This window comes from Phyllostomus hastatus, unplaced genomic scaffold (assembly GCF_019186645.2).
Source record: "Phyllostomus hastatus isolate PE091 unplaced genomic scaffold, TTU_PhHast_1.1 phas_contig_198, whole genome shotgun sequence".
NCBI lineage: Eukaryota > Metazoa > Chordata > Mammalia > Chiroptera > Phyllostomidae > Phyllostomus > Phyllostomus hastatus.
Genome location: NW_025333715.1, coordinates 4642485 through 4658287, shown reverse-complemented (window position 1 = coordinate 4658287; position 15803 = coordinate 4642485). Strand labels below are relative to the sequence as shown.

Here is a 15803-nt window from a genome sequence, read left to right as displayed (position 1 = left end):
CCTGTGCCGAGTCCCCGTCACCTGTGCCTGTCTCCTCATCTGCAAAGAGGTGGCCACGACGGCATCTGTGACGGGTACCAATTCCCCAGTCAGAAAGAGCTGACGCCACACCTTGTCCTGGGGGCTTTAATGTTTGTGACAAAGTTCTAGTAAACACACACCCTCCCCGCCGCCCTGCACCCACTCTGGGGCAGGAAGGCAGGGTGGACTCTGTCCCATGCCAACACTCACACACACCTCTGCCCAGCGCAGGCAGAACCCTGTTCCGTTCAGAAGTACAAGCAGCAGCTGGAGCCAGGGCCGCTGGGGTGGAGGGCGGAGCCAGTCCCTCCAGGAGCTGACCACGAGGGACGGGCCATGCAGACCCTGGCCCTGTCACGGTGCGGGGGGGAGGGGCCTTGTGGCAGGCGGTGGTGAGGCAGGCATCCCAGGCCGGAGGAGGAAGGTCCCAGCACCCACTGAGCACCAGGGCCAGGGCGCCCTCTGGGCCCGGGCGGAGGTCTCCGGGAGCTGCGGTCATGCCTCGTGGGCTGTCTCTGGGAAGAAGATCTCACGGCATCGCTGCACTGTGTCCTGAGGGGAGACCACGCTGTGGCCCACAGTCCGGGGGTCGGCGTAGATCTCAAAGTCGTTCCCACCCTGCGCACAGAGACAGAGAAGGTGGCGCCTGGACAAGGCTCCTGGGGTTGGGGACCCACACCCACCCTGACACGGGGTCTCCTCCCACACGGGCTCCTGCAGCACTGCCCCTCTGGAGGGCCCCTGAGAACACCCAGGACGCTGTCCCGTGCCCTGACTTGTTATGTGACCCGGGGCAAGGGTCCAGCCAGCTCTGGGCCCCAGCCTTCCAGTTTGCATAACGGGCTGGTGAGCACGGGCTGTTCTCGGGGAGTCCCCCAAAGTCTGCTCTGTCACCCCATGTCCTGGCCTTGACCTGGGGGGGTGACGTGGAGTGGGAGGGGCCTTGGCTGAGCCACACTCACGGGACTGGTCTCATTCCCGAAGAAATGGATGGTGTCGAAGCTGTCCTGGCCCAGGCTGTCCAGGCAGTAGCGTTTGTCCCAGCCCTCAGGGAAGACGTCAAAGCTGATCATGCCTCCTGCAGGGGCGGGGCGGGGCGGGCAAAGCCCGCAGAGGGGTGGCTGGAGGGTGAGCCTGGGTCAGGCTCTTCACTTGTTACTTCATTCCACCACCCTGAGAGCCTCCTGCTGCCCAGGCGCAGGGCGCGGGACAGACGCACTTGGGGTCCTTGTGACGGTTTTGATCCAGGGGTGGCGGTGGGTGGCAGGGAGCTCTCTAGCCAGCGTGGTAGGGGTGACCTCTCTGAGGAGGTGACACTGAGCTGAGATGTAAGCCAGCACGGTGGTGGCTGGGGAGCGAGGACAGCCCCCAAGGGAGGTAGGGGCATGGAGTGTAACAGGTCTGTTCTTCTGTAAGGAGCCCCCTGGCCACTGTGGGGATGGGTCAAAGGTGAGGGGGCAGCGGGGGGCCAGCCACATGAGTTAGCCAGACGGAGCCCCGGCCGAGGCTGTTGGTAGGGGAGGCGTGGGCAGGGGCAGATTCCAGATGGATTCCAGATAGGGGGCTCCGGGACTTGCTAGCAGACTGGACTTGGGAAGGGGTGATGGAGAAACCTCAAAGGAGGCGCTGGTTTTTGCCTTGAGCACCTGGGTGGGGGGCTGCTGCCTGGGCTTGGGTGCGGGGGAGTGGGAGGCGGTAGCACACAGAGTCCCTGGCTGTTTGGGCTGTGCCTGCCCCTGCTCTGCCTGGGGGGCGAGGGTGGGGTCGGAGTGCAGCGAGGCCCCAGGGCCGGGCCCCTCAGGCCCCACATGGGTGGACGTACCTCGGGAGAACCTCAGCCCTTTGCCGGCAAACTCAGTTTTCAGGGCTTCCACGAACTTCTCCCGGATCCTCTCCTTCTGGAGGAAGGAAGAGAGCAGACCGGGGCTCAGAGCACCGCTGCGAGCCAGGCCCCGTGCGGGGCGCACAGCTCCTGCGAACTCCCTGAGTCCCCCTGGGGGACACATGACCCCTCCTGACCCACGGGAAGCCAGCTCAGAGAGGGCCTGCGCCTGTTCAAGGTCACCCAGCCTCAGTGGCAGAGCCAGGGCCCGAACCCAGGAGGTCTGTGACTGAACTCAGTGCCGCGTCCTGCCAGTGGGGACACTGGGGAGCAATGGGAAGGACGCCCTGGAGTAGATAGAGGCTGAAGGAGGCGCGTTGGAGGGAAAGGGCAGTGGAGCCCCCAGTCAGGGAGCCCGCCCGGTTCAACGAGGCGAACCGTGGCTCGGACGGCAGACGTGCGTGTGAGGAGCAGAGCGCACGTGACGGCCTGCGAACAAGCAGCAGCGGGCGCTCAGAGGGAGGTCAGCAGGATGCCGGGCACGAACATACATAGCACCAGCCAGGCAACGTTCATCTGCTGAGTGCCCCTGGGTGCAGTGGACTGGCCCGGGCTGGGGGGGGGGCCAGCAGTGCCCAGGCAGCCCCCGCCCCCACCCCTGGGGCAGCATATCTACAAACGTGCAGTCGGGGGGCTTTCACTCACCAGCCGGAGGGTCCCCAGCCTGGCCCCGCTGGGACCACAGAGGGGAACAGCCATGCCGAGCCCAGAGGGGCGGCCGTACTAACAGGGGGATGGGGCGGGGGCAGCACCACAGGAGTGGCCAGCTCCCTCAGCCCAGGCTCTCTGTGGCCCAGGGACAGAGGTGGGCTGTCCCCATGTGGCCCCAGCAGCTCAGCAGGATGGTCCGCTCACAGGGAGCCTGGAGGCCCGGTTTGGAGAGTTAGGACACATCCTGGGGGACCTAACGCCACTAGGGACTTCAGAGCACAGGAGTGGAGTGCCTTACTGTGCCTTTGTCAGCAGAGCCTTGGGTGGGGCTGGAACAGAGCGGGGGGCAGGTGATGGCCGGCGCTCTGCAGCCTAGAAGCAGTCCAAGGAGGACACAGGCCGTAGGGCCTGCCATGGCCCAGGCTCCAGGCCCAGCCACTGTGCTTCCCGGCCGTGTGACCACGGGCAAGTCGTCCGACTGGTACGGACGAGTGCTCCCAAATGGCTCCAGGGCTGGACCTTCTGTCCCTGGAGAACCAGCCCCATGTGCCAAGTTCAGCTTCAGCAGGGACTAGCACTGTGACCTCTGGCCTCAGCACCTCATCTAAGGAAGGGGACTACCTGTCCTCGGGGTCTGGACCCGAGAGTCCCGAGGGACCAAAGGGGAGCAGAGCGATTATTTACATCAGGCCTGCCCGGCGCAGGGCACGCAGGAGGCCCGGCGGCCCACGCCCCACACAGCACGGGGGCAGGTGAACAGGAGCCAAAGAGAGGAGGGGAGACCCCCCTCGGGGCTGTGGGGAGAGTGAGCGCCGCCAGCCCTCCGTCCTGCCCAGTCCTCGGTGCGCCCTGCAAGGTGGGGACTCAGACCGCCCCCACTTTGAAGATGAGAAAACACGCCCTGGCTGGTGTTGGCTGAGCATCGATCGGCCTGCGAACTGAAAGGTCGCTGGTTTGAGTCCCGGTCAGGGCACACGCCCGGGTTTTGGGCCAGGTCCCGGGCTGGGGGTGTGCAAAGAAACCAACTGATGTTTCTCTTTCTCCCTCCCATCCCCTCTCTCTCTGAAAAATAAAATCCTAAACAAACAAACAAACAAAAAAAGATGAGAAAACAGAGGCATACAGTAGTGAAGTCGCTTTTCCAGGTGACTGACTCGTCGCGCAGACGGTGGAGCTGGGCCTGGAACCCTGCGTGGCCCCAGGAGGGGCATGTGCGCGGGAGCCGTTCTCTGCCAACGGTCAATCCTAACTACGCCCACGGGGAAAGTCTCCCTGCCGGTGGGGCACTGACTCCGCCAAGCCTCTGGACAGGGAGTGGGGGTGGGGCTTGCTGAGCTGGGACGGAGAGTTGGGTTGGCTTCACTGGGAGTCCCCGCCCACCCTCAGGGAAACTTGTCTCAAGTTGAAATCCTTGCTCTGCAACCAATTCCCTGTGTGACCCTGAACAGGTCACTTGCCCTCTCTGGACCTCAGTTTCCTCATTCATAAAATGGGGATGATACCACCTATTTCATTCATTCAGAAAGTATTTCTTGAGCCCTTGCTATGCGCCGGGCGTGTGCTGGGCACAGGGGACTGGGCAGTGAACAGCACAGACATCCTGGCCCTGAAGGAGCTTACAGCTTCGGTGGGGGCGAGACAACAGCCAAGGTTTTTTAAAAGCCAAGCAGGGGATCCGGTGCTGACAGGGTAGCGAGGGCTGCTAGGGGAGACATCAGACAGAGTCGGAGGTGCAAGGGGACGCAGTGTTAAATGTCATGCTCGGGGAAGGCCCCGCTGAGAAGGTGACACCTGAGCAGGTGTCAGGGAGGTGAGGACGAGCCGCGTCTGGGGGCACAGCCCTGGGCCGGAGACCGCCTGCGGTCTTACGGTCAGCAGAGGGCACGTGGCCGGGGCAGAGGGCATAAGGGGGATAGCAGACTTGAGGTCAGAGAGGCCGGGGACGGGCCAGCATGAAAAGGCTCGGATGGATGGACTCGCTCCGTCCCTGGAAGGATGCGGGGGGTGAGGACGACAAGCAAAACACAAGTCAAGGTTTGGCAGGGGCGGCACACAAAGGACCTTGGGAAGTCCTAAGCACAGGTGCGGAGAGAAGGCCGAACAGGTGGGCCTGAGCCAGGCAGGCAGACCCTCAGGACACCACGGGAGGGGGCTGGGACACTGTCTGGTTGGCGAGGGGGCCACGGAGGACCGTGAGCAGAGAGGAGACGGGACGGATGTGCTTTACAAGGTTCTCAACACGCCGCTGGAGAGTGGACTGGTTTCGCCGCGTGTGGGGGGGGGGAGGGGAGTGCCGGCAGAGACACGGGCGGACAGACTGGAGACCAACTCCAGAGGCTGAACCACCAGGAGTGACTGCTGGATCCCGTGTGGGTGGGGAGGCGTGGAGGATGCCTGAGGTGCGAGTTTGCGTAAGCAGGTGGCTGGTGGTGTCAGCCGTCAGAGGAGGGAGCCCAGCAGGGTTGGAAAGACGCACGCATGCCCACAGCCGTCACGTGGTAGGTGTCCAGAAGGGTATCGGTTCTATCGGAACACCCCACTCCCAACCCATTTCACTGACGAGAAAATAGAGGCTCAGAGAGGTTGAGTGACTGAGGCCCTACAGCCTAAGGTGGCGGCACCTTGTCCAGTTCAGAGAACTCGATTCGCTCTTCCAGGGTGCAGCTCCGGCCGATGGGCGAGATGTTCAGCATGCCATTCCGAAACTCGATGAAGGTTCCACTGGTGGTGATGGGGGGTGGGAGCCAGAGAGAAAGAGACAAAGGCCCTGAATTCAATCCAGCCCCGTCTGGACCGTGCAGGGGGCAAGAGTCCACCCTCAGTAAGTCGGGGCTGGAGCATCTCCAGGTCCCACCAGAGACCCGCCCTTTGCTCCTCAGGCCCAGAGCTGGGAGGACGGGCTGGACACAGGCCGGGCAGGGTCTCACCGCTTCTTGGGCAGCCTGAGCAGGGCCATGTAGCGGAGGCAGAAGTTGATCAAGTCCTGCAGCAGCTCCTCCCCGAGGTGGTTCTGGATGGTCTGGGCACGGAACGCAGGGCTCTGAGAGGGGCAGGCGTGGCGCCCCTCCCCACACCCGGGACGGAGGGCACCACGGACGGCCGCGCTCACCGTGGAAAAGTGTCCCTGGGCTAAGTAAGGGGCTGGGGCGACACTGACCTGCTTGGAGAGCAGTCGTCCATGCTTGTACTGCACCGTCCCGTTCTCAGCAAACACGTAATCGAACTTCTCGATGACTTCAGGGACACAGAGAGGCCAGGGCAGAAAGAGAGAGCGTGAGACCAGGTGCCCAGAGCCAAGGAGACGAGGAGTGACTGGAGTGGGCGGGAGCGGGAAGGCACAGGGAACACGGCCAGAGGCTGTCGCACGGTCCAGGTGGGATGCGATCGACGGTGGGGCCGTGGGGATGGAGACATGGGCACGCAGGGAGATACTTCTGGACTGGCTGATGAACGAGGACAAGGAGGTGGGGAAAAGGGAAGCTCAAGGAAGTTTTTGGTCTGAGGAGCTGGAGTATGTGCCTGAGCTACGATCAGGAACTCGGCTGAGAATGGGGGTTCTGGGGCCAAACACTCCCTGGTGACTTCAGAATTCTCCTCTGTAAAATGGATACTCATGTACGCCCTGAAGCACAGTTGTGAGGGTTAACTGAAAGGAAGTTAACGCATGGTCATTTTCAAGAAATGGTAGCCATTATTGGTTATGCCCATGCCCATTTTAAAGATGAGGAAATTGAGATTCAGCAGGGAGAACTAAGAATGTAAACTATATAGGGGCAGGATTCTGCTTTTGTTCCCTGCTGTTTCTCCAAAAAACAATGCCTGGCTCTGGTTAGTGTGGCTTAGTGGATTAATCCCGGGACTGCAAACCAATAGGTCACTGGTTCGATTCAGGGCACATGCCTGGGTTGCGGGCCAGGTCCCCAGTTGGGGGTGTGCAAGAGACAACCGATCACCACCTCTCACACCGATGTTTCTTTCCCTCTCTTCTTCCCTTCTCCTCTCTCTAAAAATAAATAAATAAAATCTTTAAACAAAAACAGTGCCTGGCACACGGTAGGTGCTCACTAAGTGGTTGCAGAACCAGTGAGGGAAACATCTGGCTGTTTCTTCTACCTCCTTTGCCCCACAGAGGCAGGTCTGGGTCTTTGAAGGCACATTGATCCGGGGATCTCCCCACTCCCACCCCCAAGCCCACCGTGGGCTTGGCTCTGGCCAGCTCCTCCTACCTTCATCCCCCTCTCCCAGCTGCTCAGCAATCTTAGAGTAGTCGGAGCCGCCCACCACACCGATCTGTACCCTACTTCGCAGCTTCTGCAGGAAGGCAGCCACCTCAGGGTCAATTTTCTGCAGCAGGGTAGAGAAGCAAAGGATGCTGGTTGTCAGCTCGTCTGGGGCCTCCACTCAGCCCTCACTCAGCGCTCAAACTCCAGGGAGCCCATGTTCTACCTGGATCTGAGGCAGTTCAAGGTTTAGGACACAGATCTTAAAAAAATCAGACGCACTTGGGCCCTGGCTGGTGTGGCTCAGTGGATTGAACACCGACCTGCAAACCCAAGGGTTGCCGGTTTGATTCCCAGTCACAGCACATACCTGGGTTTCGGGCCAGGTCCCAAGTAGGGGGCACGTGAGAGGCAACCAGGTGTTGATGTTTCTCTCTCTCTCTTTCTCCCTCCCTTCCCCTCTCTCTAAAAGTAAATAAATAAAATCTAAAACAAACAAACAAACAAAACAACCAAAATCAGATGCACCTGGGTTCAAACTCTGGCTCAAGACCCTCAATAGCAGGATGACCTTGAGCAAATGGCTTTGCCTTTCTTTGCCCAATCTATAAAATGGGATCACGGCAGCAACATCTGCAGGGGGTCCCTCCTGGGAAGTGCTTAGAAATGACCAATGAACTGGTGACCGATTACACGAAAAGATTCCCCACCCAGGAAATGTACACTAACGAGTTATAATCCATGTTTTCAAACATTCAGATATTCAAAGCTGACAATATCAAGAGTGGATGACGACACTGGGCGGACAGACACTTTCAAATGCTGCTGGAGAGAGTGCAAACTGGCCATTTTGGAGGGTAATTTGGTGAAATCTACTAAAACTTAAAATGCATGTGTCCTGTCATCTGGCATTTCCACTCCTCTTGCCCATGTGGACACAGAGGGTCACAGGGGTTTGTAATAGTGGCAGATTTCAAGCGACTTTCGTGCTCATCAATCACCAGAGGGCACACACCTGCTCTGACATATCATACTGCGGTCACGCAGAGTCAGTCGGGCCTGTGCTTCCAGCTGGGAGAGTGCTCAGACCCACTGATCGCCAGAGACAACTTGCAGGAAGACGCGCACAGTGTGATGTACGATACCACTTATTTTTTAAGAAGCCTCCTAAAACAACACTTAATGTTTCCTCTGGGCAAACGGAGACCCACATAAAAGTCTGGGAGGAAGCCACACAGCAGGCAGCCAGGTTGCCCTGGGGAGGGGGCTGGATCCTGACCCAGCAAGTGGAGAATTAGCCTTCTCTGTTGTTTTCATTTATTACAAGAGAATGCACTTTTAATTATACAAATGTTCATAAATTATAATTGTATAATTACAAATTAACTTTTGCCCTGGTTAGTGTGGCCCAAGGGTCGCGGCTTTGATTCCCAGTAAGGGCACATGCTTGGGTTGCGGTCCCCGGTTGGGGGCATTTGAGAGGCGACTGATTGATATTTCTCTTGCACATCGATGTTTCTCTCCCTTTCCCCCTCTTTAAAATAAATAAATAAAATCTTAAAAAATTAACTTTCAGAAAGCACTAAGGACAGGGCCTGGCAACGACACTGGTGGGCAGCATTAACCACACTGTTCTCGTACAGGCTGCTGGGTCAGAGAGGCAGAGCCAGAGGAAAGGGGCTGTTCCTAGACCCTGCCACTCCCCCTCCACTGTCATCTCTCTCCCACCCCAGAGGACTGGGGAGCTGCTGGAGGGCAGGAAGGCCTGATTCCTCCATGTATCCCCAGGGCCCTCCCACAGGGAAGAGGACGGGACATGCAGGACCTAACAGTGGACACCAAGACCTGTGTTTCCATCAGCCTCTGGCCTGTGACCCAGCCCTAACGGCTCCCCACTCTAGGAGATCCCTCGGTTGGTCCTTGTGGCCCCAGACTGGAGGGTGGAGTAGCAGGCAGGGCAGGCAAGAAAGACGCCTGTTTATCCAAGCAGCCAGCTAGTGAGGAGGAGTCCGTGGCTCATCCAGGGCGAAATCCAAAGGGAGAAAAACAGGGTGTGCAGCAGATGTTGGAGGATCCACAGGGTGGGATGTCTTTAGAAGGACTGCGCTCCCAGCTAACCAGTAGCACAATATCCCCACTGTGATCAGGTTAGGCCTGAGAACGCCCACCTCTAGGTGGGCAGGGCCCATAGTCTACCGAAAAGGTATAGTAAGCTCTCCCTCCTTCCCTCCACAGCTGGGGTGGGAAGTGGAAGAGGGGCTTGAGAAAGTAGACCCAGGCCCAGGCCTGCAAAGGTCGGAATGGATGGTTCTGAAATCCCCTTACCCCCCACCAGATGGCACCTGACACTTGGGTGCGCTCCAAGCCCCATCTGAAACCCGGGTTCAGACGCCAGCTTCCGGCTACCGGTGCATCCTAGGACTGAACTGCGGTGAGCCCCGGCTGGGGATACGGGGGTCTCCGGGAGCCAAACGTTGGCATGGGGAAGCCTGGCAGAGGGTTAGGGAGGGAAGCTTGACCCTCCTTCGCAGCCTCCTCCCTCCAGAATCGACCCAGCCCGGACGCTCGGGGGTTGTGACGTGAGTGATCGGGTGTCCGTCATTCCTAGCGGCGATCAAGAGTGTCAGGGACCGAGTACGGCTGCAGCCCGCATTCGGCCTCTGAGGTCCGGGTCACGCCGCTGCAGGCCCCACATTCGGCCTCCGGGTATCTGCGTGACATTCCCGAACCGAGCTTCCGAAGGTCAGGACCCTACCTGGCGAGCTGGCGTGAGGGTTCCGTCCACGTCAAACAGGCAGAGCACACGCTCCTTCCTGCGGGCGCCCTCAGTGGTCACAGCCATGGCTGCAGCTCCGCGCGCCCGGCAGAGTCGCGGGATGTGGCTGCCGGGATCGCGCGGCAGAGGCAAGATAGGGCGGGGCTGGGAGGGGCGGGGTCGGCAGCCTTGCCGGGTTGCGCCAAACTCTAAAGGGGCGTGCCCGGGGCGTGGTCTAGGCTGGAGGTGGGGGCCCGGGCGGGGGTATGGGCGGGGCCTGAGCTAACTCGTTAGGATGATTTTGATTGCACTAGGCGGAGAAGGGACGTGAAATGGGGCGGGGCAGAGCCCGGCACAGTCCGATTGTTCCCACCCACTCGGAGGCGGGGCCTGGGTGTGGAGGGGAGTGAGGGGTAGAACCCGGAAGAGAGGGTTTGTGCGGCAGCTCGGCGGTAGACGGAGGATTCGGATTGTTTCTAGCGGTGGAGGGGCTGGTCGGGGGCGGGGTCTTCAGTCCGAAGTGCACGGCCGCGCGGGGCGGGGCGAGGGCGGGACTGTCCCAACTCTCCGTGCCCGCCTTAAATTACTCATGACTCGCCCCTCCCTGCTAATACCTTTCACCTAAAAATCTTGAGGTTGAAATCTGATGGCCTTTGCTCAGGCTCTGGACTTTGCCAGATGGCCATCCTCTCTCTTCTCCTGCTGTCGTTCTGTCCATTCCATAAGGCTCAGAGCACGGCCCACCTCCTTCAAGAAGCCTTCCTGGATCTCTCTTTCACAACTATTTAATCATCACGTTGACCCTGGGGTCAGTTCTAGGCTGTCTTCCGGTTCCTCTACTATGTGACTTCCAGCAAGTCATTTCACTTCTCTGAAGCTTTGTATTTCTATTTGAAAAATGGGAAGAACACCTACACTGTAGGGTTGCTGTGCACATTAAAAAAAGAAAAAAATGTGTAAAAGACCCTGCAGAACACCTGGCACACGGTAGGCTCACTCCAAAGGAGAATTTGTCTAGATAAGCTTGATACTGTTACGGATTAAACAGCCATTGCCTGTCAAAGTCTTAAAAATGTGCAAACCTTTTGAGCCAGCAGTTCAACTTTTAGAAAATAAGAAAAGGGGAAAAAAGGAGGATTCGTTAAATTAACTATGATCCATCTATAAGATGAAGTCATAAAAAACCATGTTGAGGAATATTTATTTATTTTTAAGATTTTATTTATTTATCTTTATTCTTTTTATTTTTTAAAAAGATTTTATTTATCTCTAGAGAGAGGAGAAAGGAGGAAGAGAAACATCAATGTGTGGTTGCCTCTCTTGCGCCCCCTACTGGGGACCTGGCCGGGAACCCAGGCATGTGCCCTGACTGGGAATCAAATCAGTGACCCTTTGCTTCATGGGCCTGTGCTCAATCCACTGAGCCACACCAGCCAGGGCTGTGTTGTAGAATATTTAATATGGAAAAATCACGATCCTGTTTTTGATATTGAAAAGTAGCAGGCTTTCTCTGGGTGTTAGTATCATGAAATTCAAAGACATTTCCCTCCTTGGAAATGTGTTGGCTACAGCTTCCTTCCTCTTCTCCAGGGCCCTCTGTTTTTCCCTTCTCCCACACTCCAGAGCCAAAGGCCTGCCTCCACATCCCTCTGTGCTCCCGGGGGTTGCCCTTCAGCTTGAGGCTTTGCCTGGGAAGGGATTTTTGCTGCACTTGCCATCCTTGCCCTGATTCCAGTGATCAGCTCGGGCAGTTAGGTCATGCAGAGACACACTCATCCACACACCTATGAGTGGCACCACTGTGCACCATGGTTTTGATGGCCCGTCTGCTTTTCTGTGTTGGTAGCTGCCGTGAGGAGACCACTGGTGTCAGAGTCCAGGAAACTGCAGTTTGATCCCTTCTAACAATAGGAGTTGAACAGATCACCTTCCCTCACTGGGCCTGCTTCTTCATCTATATAATGGGGACATAATTCCCACCTGTTAGGACTATAGAAGGTGAGATAGTAAAAACTGATATTTGTCAATCCCTGATCGTGTGCCAGTCATCATACTGGACACTTGGCCACACATCTTCATTTACTCCCACAGCAGCTCTAGAAGGTATTATTGTCTCCACTTGATGAAGAAAAAGGAAAGGATGAGCCCAAGGCTGCACAGAGCGCCTCCAGGCTGACAGGGCTGAGACCAAGCCTCAGGCACAGAATTTAAGCAGGCACAAAAAAAAACACCCCAATAATCAAGATAGTGTTTTAATGTAATGTGTTTTTTTGGTTTTGGTTTGGTTTTAGGTTTTATTTATTTATTTTAGAGGGGAAGGGAAGGAAAAAGAGAAACATCAATGTGTGGTGGCCTCTCGCACGCCCCCTACAGGGGACCTGGCCTGCAACCCAGGCATGTGCCCTAGACTAGAAATTGAACCTGTGACCCTGCGGGTCACAGGTCAGCACTTAATCCTCTGAGCCACAGCAACCAGGGTTGATGTAATGTTTTTTAAAAATCAAAACTAATGCAAGAAAATTGGTGATGAGCACTGACCAGTGTGGCTCAGCAGGTTGAGAGTCCTCCTGCAAAGCAGAAGTGCTGCCTGTCACTACCAGAATCAGTAAGCAGAGACAGGGATTGAATCTTTACGGGCACTTTATTCAGACGGACAGCGATCTGAGAAGATGGTGGGTTATGTGCCCTGACAGATTGTCTTATATTTCACTTTAAACCGACCCTTTTCATAAGGAGAAGAGAAGTGTAGGTAAGGGGATTGGAATTCAGGGGAAAATTTAATCAGATAAAAAGCTGCGTCATTCTCTCATCTGTGTCCTGGGCGGTGGTCCGGAGCTGGTAGTCCTCGCCCTGGAGCACAATGGCTCAGATACCATCTTGGCCTCTTGCAGTCCTCCTGAGGCACAAAGGTGGAACTGTTTATGGTCTCCTGGAGTCCAGGCGGGTCATACCTTCAGTTCCTGGAAGAACAATAGCTTTTTACATGCATGGATTACTAAGCTTATTGACTATTATTTAGAACTAAAATTTTCCATTTCTCGAGTTCCGCCATCAAAAGGTCGCCAGTTCCATTCCTGGCCAGGGTACATGCCTGAGTTTCAGGTTTAGTCCCTGGCCAAGGTGTGCAGGAGAGACAACCAATCACTTGATATTTCTCTCTCACATCAATGTTTCTCCCTCTCTTTCTCCCTCCCTTCCCCATCTCTAAAAATAAATAAATAAATAAATATTTAAAAATTTTTGTGATGTACAAAATATCAAAAAATATAAAAGAGAGGCCCTGGCTGGTGAGGCTCAGTGGACTGAATGCCAGCCTGCAAGCCAAAGGGTCACTGGTTCGATTCTCAGTCAGGGCACATGCCTGGGTTGCAGGTCAGGTCCCTGGTAGGGAGCACGCGAGAGGCAACCACACATTGATGTTTCTCTCCCTCTCTTCTTCCCTTCCTTCCCCTCTCTCTAAAAATAAATAAATAAAATCTTTAAAAAAATTCTGTAGCCATAAAAACATTGAAAACAGAGAATCAATAATCATTCTGAGGAGCCATACTGGAGTCAGAGACAAAAGCAAAAATCTTTTTTCCCAGGCCCCGCAGCAAAATTCGGTTCATTGGTGAGACAAATGTATTGTGTCAGACATTGTTGGGAGTTCAGGGAACACTATAGAAAAACGAGAAGCTTTTGTTTTCTGTTGGATGCAGACAGAAAACAAAACCATCTCCAGGGGAGAGAAGAGGAACTCTTTCCCTTTCACCTCCTGCTCCAGCTAGATCTGGTCTCTAAGACTCAGGCCACCGGCAGCCCTAAAACCCTCTTCCGGGCCCACCTGTGGGTGGATCTGTAACTGGCCAGATTAGTTTCTAACATCTCACAGCTGACACCTATTCCATTGCATAAGAATTCCTAAGGAGTTAGCTAAATGCAGATGCCTGGGCTCCACCCCGTACTGGAATGTGGAAGCTGTAGGATGGGGCCCATAGGGCAGGACAAGTGTTTGTCCCCCACGCATTGGGTCCACCTTTGCAGAGACAAGCAAGGATAAGCTCCCAATAATAGCGCTTTAGACCTGTAGTGACCCAGTTTCTTCACAAATACCTTTCACGGCCTCTCCCTAATGTCTCACTACAACCATTTCAGTGAGGTGGACACTGAAACCCAGAGAGGCAAGTGAAACGCCCTGAGACACAGACCCAGGAAAATCAGATGGGGTGGCCCTTATGGCCACCAGTATGTCCCTTTAAGAGGGAGACTCATCCCTAGCAACCGGTGTTCAGGTGTGGCCTTGGGGAGGCCCCAGGGAAAGCGAGGAGCAGGACCGAGGGAGCTGGGACTGAGACGCCTGGCTGGGAGTGTGTTTCCAGAGCAACAGAGGAAGCCAGGCTTGAAGGCAGGGGCCCGAGACCCCATCCGGGTGGGATCCTGCGCGGGAAGGAAGCCTGGGCTCCTCTGGGCCAGGCAGTTGGCTAAGGCTTGAAGGTCAGTGACTTCCATGTTTGCTCTGGGCAGGTATAGAGCTCATGCTTTGGGCGTCTCATTTACTTTCGCCAGAACCCTCCGAGGTGAGTACCCTTATACTTAATTCCCAGATATAGGTACTGACACCAGAGAGGTGAGGTGGCTTTCCCGTGTCACACAGAACAGTCAGGATTCACACTCAGTTCCAGCCCCCTAAGCCCATGCTTTTCCCTGGCCCCTTGATGGGAGGCCAGGTGTCAGCATGTTCCTGAATGAATATGGTGGCGTTGACCCTCTTTTCCCCTAGCTTAAGTGTGACCTTCTGAAGGTGGGTCGTCTCGGCGCAACAGGGCAGCCCAGGGGTAGTGGGTGTACAGTCGGACTGATAATTCCTGGGGCTGCCCCTCCCAGCCAGGTGGCCTTGGGCAGGTCCCTCCCACCCTCTGAGCCTGTCATTGCTAAATGGGACGGCCACTGCAGCCTGTCCAGGCTGTCAGGAAGACGAGGGTGCAGGCGAGGAGATGTGCTTAGACTAGTCGCTAGAGGCTCTGCAGGGAGCAGGTCGGGGCTGTTGCTGGTTTTGGTTCCATCTTGGTGCTGAGCAGTGGGTGGCTGGGGAGACTGTGGGTGTTGGCTGTTTTTCCTTAATTTTCCAAAGTGCCTGCAGAGCTTACATTGTTTTCACAACAAACAAGTGTGTCGCATTTAAACAAGCTGCAGTGAGCATGTTTAGAAGTGGTTTCTGGAGCGGTGGAAGCTGTTGTGGCTTGGCACAGGCCCCCTTGGGACCCCCTTGGGGCTCCCTCAGCCGAAGCCAGCGGGGACAGAGGTAGCCCCAGCGCTGCCCCACCGGGGGTGAAGAGCAGGGACAACAGCCTCTTGACACCTGGGGTGCGTGATCTCTGGCTCAGACCTGAGACCCGAGGACAGTGAGACCTTGGGCCAGCCACTCACCTCCACAGCAGGAGCAGGGAGAGGAGTCCCCTGTTTAGGAGGGACCTTAGAGACGATCTGATCCACAATTTTCATCCTACAGAAGAGTAAACTGAGGCGCAGTGAAGGGGAAGCCTTAATCAAGGTATCTGAGGTAGAGGTTTTTTTATGGCCCACCCCTCCCCCTCAGTGTGGGCCTACCGGGACTGCACGGGAGGACTGATTCACTGCATGGCGGCAGCTGTGTGCCAGGCCCTGTGCTGGGTGCTGGGTGCCCAGGGGATCACAGCCAGGCCCTGCCCCAGCTGGCGGGAGTGTTTCGGGGAGGCACCTGCAGGAGGGCAGGAGCAGCTGTGGGTGGGTAGAGCGGTCAGGAAGGCTTTGCAGAGGAAGTGCTGGTGCTGGGCCCGTAGCACTGGAGGAAGGGTTGCTCTAAGCATAGGCGGCGAGGGGTGGGGGGATGGAAGGTTTGGGAAGGGTGGGAATTCTGGTGCAGCCAATAGTGAATTGAAACCATATGTGGAAACCACCTGCGGTGATAGCAACCTGCTCTTACAGCAGGGTGTGGGGATTGGAGAAGTCGGGGGACAAGTTAGAGAAGGGCCTTGACAAGTGTGTTGCCCCAGGGGCTCTTTGGGGGCCAACGAAGTGTAGAAGTGGGTGGGGTGCATGGCATGCCCCTGGGACCTGCAGTCCCCCAGGCCACCCGTGTTTGGGGGTGGGTCGTGCCGCGTGGGTTCCACAGCGCCATCTGGTGTACATCTCTCTCAGTGCAGCTTGATGTTGCCACGGAAACGGTGGGTGGGTCAGAGATCTGGTTACTGATCAACCTGAACAGAACTCCTGGTCCACCTTGTAGACCAGGGGTTCAGTCCCCTTCCAAAGCAAC

The 15803-nt window shown here is 56.4% G+C and overlaps 1 protein-coding gene across 1 annotated transcript; it reads right to left on the bottom strand.

The window, feature by feature from the left end:
• Positions 1–110: 110 nt before the first annotated feature.
• On the bottom strand, positions 111–9678 carry PMM1 (phosphomannomutase 1). The gene is made up of 8 exons (XM_045835131.1): positions 9530–9678; positions 6781–6898; positions 5712–5788; positions 5482–5573; positions 5176–5275; positions 1844–1919; positions 984–1099; positions 111–639 (listed from the first exon to the last, which is right to left on the bottom strand). Exons 1-8 carry the CDS (start codon positions 9614–9616, stop codon positions 517–519), a joined length of 789 nt encoding a protein of 262 aa, XP_045691087.1. The 5' UTR covers positions 9617–9678; the 3' UTR covers positions 111–516.
• Between the last annotated feature and the right edge of the window lie 6125 nt (positions 9679–15803).

What these genes read in the sequence shown, in the direction of transcription:
- PMM1 (XM_045835131.1), bottom strand. Translation starts at nt 9,616, where the DNA reads ATGGCTGTGACCACTGAGGGCGCCCGCAGGAAGGAGCGTGTGCTCTGC. An exon ending in CCCTCACGCCAGCTCGCCAG is followed by an intron (nt 6,899 to 9,529) that starts GTAGGGTCCTGA and finishes ACCCTGCTGCAG; the next exon opens with AAAATTGACCCTGAGGTGGC. An exon ending in CTCAGGCTGCCCAAGAAGCG is followed by an intron (nt 5,276 to 5,481) that starts GTGAGACCCTGC and finishes CATCACCACCAG; the next exon opens with TGGAACCTTCATCGAGTTTC.